General features: G+C 39.5%; 1 protein-coding gene across 1 annotated transcript in view; it reads left to right on the plus strand.

Moving 5' to 3' along the window:
* TFAP2D (transcription factor AP-2 delta) overlaps positions 1-10,211 on the plus strand; it is a 57,399-nt gene extending 47,188 nt beyond the window's left edge. Inside the window, exon 8 of the mRNA XM_007101672.2 lies at positions 9,824-10,211. Within this exon, the coding sequence (XP_007101734.1) occupies positions 9,824-10,043 (220 nt within the window). The 3' untranslated portion in view covers positions 10,044-10,211. The remainder of the gene's footprint in view (positions 1-9,823) is intronic.
* The last annotated feature ends 562 nt before the right edge of the window (positions 10,212-10,773 follow it).

Genomic DNA, 10,773 nt, shown 5'->3' on the forward strand with positions numbered 1-10,773 from the left:
GGGCTCCGGACGCGCAGGCTCAGCGGCCATGGCTCACGGGCCCAGCCGCTCCGCGGCCTGTGGGATCTTCCCGGACCGGGGCACGAACCCGCGTCCCCTGCATCGGCAGGCGGACTCTCAACCACTGCGCCACCAGGGAAGCCCTCAGTACTGTTTTTAAAATACTGATGTTTTGGACCCATCCCAAACCAATTAAATCAGGATCTCTGGGGTGGGACCCGCACATTGGCATTTTTAAAAATAAACTCCCTGGGTGATTCTTGCATGTATCTAGGGTTGAGAACCACCAGCTAAAGAAACCATAGAACATTTGTGGGTGCCGACAAGGCCTTGCTAACAAGTGGGTTGCTCCTCGCTACCAGAGAACCATTATACCTTAATTATGCACCTCAATGAAACTCCATTTTAAAAGCCCTGGGGGCTAGGGGATAATATAATTTATGTAGAAAATAAGCACAATCAGTCAGTTTCCTTTTTCTCTGCTTCCTCAACCAGTTTGGCTACAAAGGATAGATGCCATCAAGTTCTGGGTGCATAAGACCCAGCTGCTTTCCTCAGGCTGAGATCTCTTCCCATGACCTATATTCAGGAGTTGTGCCACTTCAGAGAGATGAAGCATCTTCCCCCTTGTGGTTCTGAAAAGAACTCAGGTTTTGCAGAGAAGCCCCACAATCCTTTGCTGGTGTTCTCCAGGGCCTGTCTTCCAGCCTCCTGCCCTCATGGCTGTTCTCATGAGTGGAAGAAGGCATTTTTCCATCTCACCTAAAAGAGTAGTGACGAGTACAGACTGAGCCTCAGGCTGCAGTTGGACCTAAACCTGCAGTCTCTGAATAATCCAGGAGAGAAGGAAAAGGAGACTTGTCTTCCCTTTAAATCTTGCTGCCTGCATGCCTCCCAGAGGCCGGAAAGCAGAACTGAGGTTGATAACAGTGGCATCTCTGCTGTTCGGAAAATCAAAGGTACATGAGACCAAACACCCACTGGAATGATGCAACCTAACAAAATAATAGGAACAATAGCCCAAACTATTTCAACCTTTACACACACCAAAAACTTTTCCAGATAGAAAGTTGAAATTTGACCCCAAAAAATCAGCTTTTGCTTTAATTTTCTAAATGATGATGGTAGAGTATTGTCTCTTGATTTTCAGTCTTCTAGCTTGTAGTATAATAGTATCTACTACTTCCAGCTTTTTGTATCCCAAAAGAAAGCTAGAAGAATCCGTCCTTGGTTGTCAGACACAACTGAGTGAGACAGTCTCCAGTGGCGAATAGGAATGAGACTTTTATTTTCCTTTTAATCCTGTTAAATAAGTGTTCCCTTAGTAGGTGGAAAGGATGTGTTTGAGCCCGGGCCCAACTCTTTTTTTTAAATTCAAGTATAGTTGACTTACAATATTATATTAGTTCCAGGTGTACAGCACAGTGATTCAGTATTTTTACAGATTATACTTTATTAAATGTTATTATAAGATAATGACTGTAATTCCCTGTGCTCTACAGTATATCCTTGTTGCTTATCTATTTTATACAAAGTAGTTTTACCTCTTAATCCTATAACCCTAACTTGCCCCTCCCCACTTCTCTGTACCCTCTGGTAACCACTAGTTTGTTTTCTATATCTGTGAGTCTGTTTCTGTTTTGCTATAGTCATTCGTTTGTATTATTTTTTTAGATTCCACATATAAGTGATTTCATACAGTATTTGTCTTTCTCTGTCTGACTTATTTCACTAAGCATGATATTCTCTAGGTTCATCCACATTGCTGCAAATGGCAGGCTTTAATTCTGTGTGTGTGGCTAATACATACCACATCTTCTTTGTCCATTTATCTGTTGACGGGCAGTTGGGTTGCTTCCATATGTTGGCAATTATAAATAATGATGCTATGAACATTGGGGTACATGTATCTTTTTGCACTAGTGCTTTCGTTTTCTTTCTGGATATATACCCAGGAGTGGAGTTGCTGGATCGTATTGATAGCTCTATTTTTAGTTTTTTGAGAAACCTCCATATGGTTTTCCACCAATTTACATTCCCATCAATAGTGTATAAGGGTTTCCTTTTCTCCACATCATCACCAACATTTGTTATTTGCAGACTTTTTGATGATAGCCATTCTGACAGGTGTGAGGTGATGTCTCATTGTTGTTTTGATTTGAATTGCTCTAATAATTAGCAATGTTGAGCATCTTTTCATGTGCCAGGCCCAACTCTTGCCAAGATAGGAAGAATTCAGGGGACGATTCCATAGGAATTTGCTTTAGGCTATGTTTTAGAAAATTGCCTTAGTGGTTTAATTTAAATTTGTTTAGACAAATCAATTAAAGTAATGATAAAGCATTTCTGAAGGACAATTAGAGCAATATGGAAACAGCTTTGTACCATGTCTCTAACGGACAAGAAAGCTGGTGAAATGTAAACCATATTTACTTAGATTAAGGAAAGTTAAGCAGCTCTTCTTCCTCTGGTATATGTTCATTCAGAATCCTATATTAACCTATATTCCAAGTAAGCACTGAAGCTTTGGAGAGTCTAAAGATAAATACGTCAGGCCTTGTCCACAAGCAAAAAAAATTCATTTAGCCAGAGATCACAGGGAGTTTGTGAAATTTCTATCATATGGAAGTCTCCTGATAACTCATCATTAACGCAAATAGTTTGTAAGTATAAATACTGTTGGAGTTAAAGATGGGTTGTTAATAACACCTTATTAGCAAAATTACGCAGGGAAAAAGGAGAAAGGATTATAATTTATTCTTTTTCAAATAGCAGTCTCTTTTCTACCATCCTCTATTTCTTCTTTCATTTCTGTCTCAATTTCTTCATTTTTAATCCCACTGTTAGAGAATACATTTTGAACTGTTGCAATATATTTTCCTTTAAAAAGTTAAAATCTATATCTATAGGACGTATTCAGGTTAATAAAAACAGTGTAAGTCAACAACATGTACATGTACACTCACACTCAAACAAACACCATCTCCCTAGAAAGGGTGATTCTACCCTGTGCTATCTCTCCAGTTGCTGAGATGTGAACACACTTTAACACTTAGGGGGAAAGTCAAAAGTAGAGCTTCACCTCTGGATCCAGCAGCCAATTTGAAGACATGGTTTATGTGGAAGAAAGATGCTCTAAAGAATGTTAATTAGGAAGTCTAGCAAAATAGGAGTTTTTAAAACCATGAATAAAATTAAGAAGATGACTGTTAAATATAAGTTACATTTTCTGCAACATCAGGTGCGTAAACTTCAACAGTCTGGAGTTTCTCAGCAGGTGTCTGTCAGAACCTTCCTGCTCCTCAGGGTGAAATTAGTAATAGGAAAATTAAATCAATGAGCTGGAATCTGCTTAGACAGAGAGAGAATAGTTCAAGGTAAATGGAGTTCTAAGCCTGACTAGCTATGATCCGAAGCTCACATTTTGATCCTCCCTTTATGGTTTAGACTTACTGATTTGGTGTGCCTTTTCCCTAAGAATTGCTTGAGTCAACTCTCTCCCTCTCTCAATGTACTGCAAACAGATATGTTTTCCTTAATCTTTCCTAAATTTCACATCACTGATTTCGCCCACCAACTAAGCTTTTTACCACATGAAGGTATTTCAGCACTTTGGTTCTGCTAACCGGTGCAGGAATTTTTCTCTCCGTTTTAATACTAGCCATTAAGTTACAAATCCATGACGCTGTCAATCACATTGTCAATTAAGATGTGGAGCAGAGTGGGATTAATGGGAAAGTCTTGCAGCACTCCACTGGAAACTGAGGAACCTTTAGCCCTTGTTAACTCAATTATTCCTGAAGCCATGCAGCACTTCAGCGCACTTCTGTGTCTTAAATATTAGTCCTTAAATTAGGAATAACCCATTACATGAACAAATTGCAATAATCCCATTCAGTGGAATACCTACCAGCAATAAAAAGAAATAATCCATTGATAAACACCAAAACATGGTTGAATCTCAAAATTATTAGGCAAAGTGAAAACAGACAGTCATAAAAGTCTATAGACTTCATGATTCAATTTATACAACATTTGGGGGAAAAAGTAAAAACTATAGAGATAGAAATTAGAACACTGATTCCCAAGATCTGGGGTTGGGGAAAGTGCATTGACCGAAAGGGATCACAAGAAAATGTTTTGGGTAACGGTGGTCATTACGCAACTGTATGGGTTTGTCAAAATTCAATGAACTATATACCTAAAAGGGCTAATATTATCGTATGTAAATTTAAAGTCGGTATACCTGATTTTTTTAATATATCCCATTTTAAGAAATTCGTTAAGGACTAATTAAATGTAATTTAATAACCTAGAATTTCTAAAATCTGTCTCTTTTCTCCTGCTTTAATTATTAAGGCATGTTACTCTGTTCCATTTCACTACTTCCTCCCCATTTTCCATGATTTTTCAAAGGTTACTTAACCACTCTCAGAAACACATGCCTATGTTTTCTTTATCCTGAAATAGGAGTGTCCTATACTTGAAAAAAAAGTTGCAGTTCCATTAATACCATTGCCAGTTTTAAAGATTAAACTCTTTGAAAAGAAAGCGAATGTAGCACTGTCTCCCCCAGGCCTCTCTCTGCATTGTTCCTCTTCCTCATTCTTGGAACAGAACTTCAAACTAAATCCTATAGGCCTGGACAACAGAGTCTCCTGAGTGAAACTGAGGAAACTTTAGTCTTTGCTAACTCAGTTATTCCATACACGGGAGTCCCAGCTCTTCTTCCTCAAGGCTGCTGCCTCCTGGAAATGATAAATGCCCAGATGCTGGCAGCAGACAATGTCAGGTAGAGTGTAGGTTGACAATAGTAGTGTTCTACCTCAGTCCTGTTTGTTTTAGTTGTTGCTATTGCCTGGTGGTTTCGTTTTATTTTGTAATTACCCTTCGTATTTTTCTTTTTTTAAGATTAGACTCTAACTTTCTTTTAAAATTTAATTTCATTTATTTATATTTTATTTTTTGCCTGTGTTGGGTCTTCGTTGCTGCGTGTGGGCTTTTCTCTAGTTGCGGCGAGCGGGGGCTGCTCTTTGATGCGGTGTGCCCGCTTCTCACTGCGGTGGCTTCTCTTGTCGTGGATCATGGGCTCCGGGCACACGGGCTTCAGTAGTTGTAGCACGCGGGCTCAGTAGTTGTGGCACTTGGGCTCTAGGGCGTGCGGGCTCAGTAGCTGTGGTGCGCGGGCTTAGTTGCTCCGTGGCATGTGGGATCTTCCCGGACCAGGGATCAAACCCGTGTCCCCTGCATTGGCAGGCGGATTCTTAACCATTGCACCACCAGGGAAGTGCAAGACTCTAACTTTTGATTACCAGTTTATGGTAAGAACGCAAGCCACAGATCGTTGGAGATACATACATCTTATTTGCCACTTATATTAAAATCTAGGATACTTTGATGATCACTTATGCTCTAAGTGATATGGCTGCATATAGCTCCCACTTTGATGATGAGATCTTGCCCTCACTTATTTTTTTCCCACTGTCTTCTCTGGGCTCTAGTTTTACATTTTTGGTGGGGAATGTTACTCCTTTCTCCTCAGAATTCTATTTAAGTTTTCTCACCACTTTGGCAAGTTTCTATCCTTTGGCAGGAGCACATCTTTTTCAATATCTTAATCAAGGGAACAGGAAACTAACTCCTTTTTCTCCAATATCATCCAAGGAGCTTTGAAAGTTGAGAGGTTTTTAGATTGGCTGAAAGAAAAAAAGAGGGAGGACAAGCAAAGGTACACAAGCAGGAATGACCATCATAGGTTTGAGGATAGAGAAGAGATAAGCCTTTCAAAAATAAAATAATAGAACATATGATTATAAAGGGTGAAGGAAGGAGAGCTGGAAAATGCAAATACACTAAGAAATCTGATACAACATTTGTATTGTCTGCCACTGTTCAGCAAAATGTTTTAAACGTGGCATGAAGATGATACACCTAGAGCAATGCTGATTGTCTCTCTAACTTGTCTACTTGAGGACAAACTTTTAGATGAATTTAAATTTAGAAGGACTTCTATATTTTGACAACCTACTGCAAACCATCATGGCTGCTATTTAGCCCAGGTAATATTTACTTGTGAAATGCTCTCTGCTATTAATCTGATGAAAATAGATGCAAATGCCAAATATAACTTAAAGATCAAATCTGTGGCTAAAAAATAATATTTTCTAAGGGCAAAAAAATGACCTTATCAAAGATTTTAGAGATTTGACTATAGTGTGTTACCTTACAGATAGATGACCTTAGTTTGTTTTCTGTCTAGGACTGAAAATCAGCCTCTTCTTTCTGTTTTTCTCTTATTTTTCTATAGACTCTACATTATCCCTTTTCTCCTTTTTGTATGTCCCTGTGAATGAGATATATGCCTATTTTTCTGGAATGGCTGGGGCTAAAAGAAAAACATGATGTTCCCAGAAATTCTTGTAGTCATTCTGTGATTTCACACTTTGGTCTGTGTTGTTCTCATATAATGTTAGATTAATTCTTTAGATTCATAAACCTTACTGAAAACTGCTAGAACAGAGGCTATACCTTGCATTTAGCATCATCCTATGTAGTGTTCCATGCATAATTTTGATGTGCAGGTAATGTGAAATCAAGGACATTAACAACATTTACATAATGTTTTTTATGCTGAATGATAACACTTCGAGTCCTTACTTTTCTTATGTTGACTGTTTCACTGTTTTAGACTTATCTGTTGAGATAAGTGGTTCTTCAACATCTCTAACCTTCTGTCATGTCCTTGGTTTTAAGAAGTGCGCCATAAGCATTATAGCAGTGAATTGAAGCTTAGTGCTAGAAAGAAACTTGCAGATGTTTTCACCAGACTGTTGTGGTCTTACAAGGCTACATAACTTCCCACAAATCACACAGTGCCCAAGGTTGAAGGCAGTTTGAGGACTCTTTGCAAGGAGGTCTCAATCTAGGGCAAAGGTGACAGTGCAGTTTACTAAAGACCAGGTACATATTTTAGAAGTAAGGAAAGCCATCAGTCAAGAAGGGATGCCAGCCTGAGAATTTTTTCATTATGGCAACCGCTCTTCTCAACATGGAAAAGTAAAACATTTATACAGACCCATCTACTTTGTATCTGGCCTTTTAGAACCCTGGTCTTAGACAGGAAAGTGAGTAAGAATGATCTTCCAGGTCTACAAGTCTGCCCATAGAACAAAGTTAAGTTAGAGAAGCTGAGCTAAAACTGCCAACAGAATGTGATTTCTCCCAGTGAAGGTGTAAAACGCACCCACAGCCTGAGAGGAACATAAATAAGCACAGAGGCAATACGGAATTTCTCAGGCAGATTATTTAACATTTCTGGGTATCAGTTTCTTCACCTGTAAAATGGAAATAATAATACTTACTTCTTACAGTTGTTGCCAGGATTATGTGAGGAGGTACAGAATAAAGCATTTAGAACAGGGCCTGGCATATGGTCAGGACTCAAATATTGGCTATTAACCTTAATATTTACCCAAGTGGAACTAAATTCTGTATATTCAGCCTAGATGAAAAGGGGAGTCACAACTGGGAGAACATGGCAATAGAGAGGGAAAAAAAAATTATCTAATGGTACAAGGAGCCCCGAACAGGAATAAAACAAGAGAAAAGAGGCAATAAAACAATAGAAAAGAGGCAGTGTGTGCCCAGGGCCAAGCATCTAGACACTAATAGATGGCTTCATTTGGTTCTTTTTTGTGCGTGCCGCCATGATTAGTTCTTCTACCACTTCAGTTAATTCCATTTATGTCCTTCCTCCCTGATTAAGTCCTAAAACATTTGGATTCCCCTCTACTTATATCATTGTAGAAATAGAGCTGAAGTCAGTTTTCCTGCTCAGCAATGCAACATATGCATATGCTTGAACTAGGATGATGCCTTATATTACAAACTTTGGTATACATAGTTGGCAAAACATTGACCAGTCTTGTTTTCTAAATAATTGGAGACTGAAATCTTTTTTTCTTTTTAACATATGTTAATTATGACTTAGGCATAGGGCAGGCTTTGTAAAATGTCTGGATGAAAGATGGTGGCAACCTATAAAATATAAAGGACATGCAGAAAAATTTACTCTCACCATGAATATCCCACAGCCAACAATAGCTACCATTTATTGGAGCACTTCCTAAAAGTCTGGCATCATCCTGAGTCTTATGTGTGTGTTAACAGAGCAACAACTCCATGTGCTAATCTTATTATTATCACCACTGAGGCATATCAATAGGCTGCCTGAGATCCTAAATCCCTCATCTGCAATATTTTAAGACCTTGTAATTTTTGCCCCTAAAGATTACATACCCTAAGAAGGATAACTAGCTAGGTAACAGATGGTGAAGGATGGTACTCTCTGATTTTAAAACTGCTAATGGGACTTCCCTGGTGGCGCGGTGGTCAAGAATCTGCCTGCCAATGCAGGGGACATGGGTTTGAGCCCTGGTCCGGGAAGATCCTAAATGCCGCAGAGCAACTAAGCCTGTGCGCCACAACTACTGAGCCTGCTCACCCTAGAACCCAAGTGCCACCACTACTGAAGCCTGCTTGCCTAGAGCCCATGATCCACAACAAGAGAAACCACCACAATGAGAAGCCCATGCACCGCAACAAAGACTAGCCCCTGCTTGCCACAGCTAGAGAAAGCCCGCACACAGCAACAGACTCAACGCAGCCAAAATAAATAAATGAAAATTAATTAATTTTAAAAACTGCTAATATCACAATAACTGTAACAACCTAGGGCTTGTAAGCAATTAATGGCTTCATATATTGAATATACAATATATATGCTATGTTATTTATAGATAGATATAATATATGCATGATATATGTCAGTCATGTTTTTCTATATTTTACAAGATAGGAGTTATGGGGAGAACCTGGCAGTGTCACTTCAGAAACGGTGGACGCAAATGAACCATCTGGGTGGGTTTTGTTCACAGAAAGAGTGAATCTGCACTTACGTATTTGTTCAGCTAGAGATGATGTTTGTTGTAGTTGGAAGGGCTACCGATGCTGAGGTTGCTACAACCCTCCCTATGCTGGCTCACTAGTTATGATTATTAATGAATTAGTTAGCTGCTGAAACCCCCAAAAAGAGTGGCTTCCATTAGATAGAATTTTATTTTTCTCTCATTTAGGAGACTGGAGGTGAGTAAGTTCCTGCCATCTTGTTTTGTCCTCAGCTGCACAGCTCCATAGCTATTTTGGAAGGAAATAGAAGGCACAGCCTTTCCTCTCAAGCAGATGGGAATTGCAGACATCACTTCCTCTTGTGGTCTATAGTGGAAGGATTAGTTCCGTGTCTAAACTTAGCGGCAAGGGAAGCTTGGGAATGTTGTCTCCAGCGGGATGGCCTTGTGCCCAGGTAAAACTCCATAACCTTGAAGAAGAGAAGAATGAAGTTAGAGGAGCAACTAAACATCAGGCACACTCAGCCAATTTTGATCTCTTCTTGTGTGATATATGCTTATATAAGCATATGTGCCATTCTTAAAAACGAGATGATTCCCACAATAGAGAGTAGTATTTTTCTGGCTTTCTTAATGAGATAGAGACTCAGAGTCAAGTCGTGTGTGAAACACTCAGACCTGCTAATAATTAGTGCCTATCAAGTCTATCAGTGACGTTTTCTTCCAGATAGTCCCTGAATTTCTTGTTGTTCAGAGCAATACATTGACTTGCGTCTGCCTTCCACAGTGCCTGGCGCCGTTTAGGATCACAATAAATGCCTGTTTAATGGACTGTTCTGGATTAAATGGGGGGATTTGTTGCCCCATATCATACTGCAAATTGCTCATCTCTTTTTCCTACCGCTTCTCATTTCCAGTTTGATCACTCATGGCTTTGGGACCCCAGCAATATGCGCAGCCCTAAGCACTTTCCAAACAGTCCTCAGTGAAATGCTGAACTACTTGGAAAAACACACTACTCACAAAAATGGCGGAGCGGCGGATTCTGGCCAAGGGCATGGCACCTCGGAGAAAGCCCCCCTGCGGAAAACTTCAGAGGCTGCTGTGAAAGAGGGCAAAACAGAAAAGACAGACTAGCTACATCAAACAGAATCTATTTCCAGAGAGTCTTGCTGCTGATATTTTTTCTAATATATATATCATTGAGGGTGATTAATCTTCAGTGGACCAAATCTCTGCCCTCCCCCAACCCTCCATAAAAAACAAAAATGGAAATGAAAAATGAAACAAAAAAGGACAAAACCAAAAAAAAAAAAAGACAAAAAAAAAGGAAAAGAGCAGTGTAACTGTGTGATGAAATTGTCACTTTTTAATTTTATGTTATGATAAACTCCTTTTGTGCACGTAATTTATTGTTCCGAATTATATACATCACAGTTTTTAAGCACTTCTGGACTTTGGAGAGGCAGCACATGCTTTTTCACATCTAACTGATGCACTTTCTTATCCAACTCTGTAGTTAGGGATCAGAAAGCATGACCAAACTGGACTCCACCACCAGCGCATACAGCGCCAGTCTTTCTTGACTTAATCCCTTATAACAAAACAGTGCCTCTTTCCATTAAATAGACCAATCTGGCAATCAATCCATCAATAAATGCTTTGGGAACTGAAAAGGGCAGTCATGAATCTTTGTCCTGTGAACTGACAGCAATTTAAAAATTTCAGTCACTGCTAACCCACTTAACTACCAGTGCCTTGGTGGTACTTAAAAATTCCAGAAAACTCTGTCCCCTCTTTGTGTGACTATTCCCACCCCACCCTAGGTCCATTTTTTAAAAAAGAGACTCAGCAGAATATTGAAGAG

This window comes from Physeter macrocephalus, chromosome 18 (genome assembly GCF_002837175.3).
Source record: "Physeter macrocephalus isolate SW-GA chromosome 18, ASM283717v5, whole genome shotgun sequence".
Lineage (NCBI taxonomy): Eukaryota > Metazoa > Chordata > Mammalia > Artiodactyla > Physeteridae > Physeter > Physeter macrocephalus.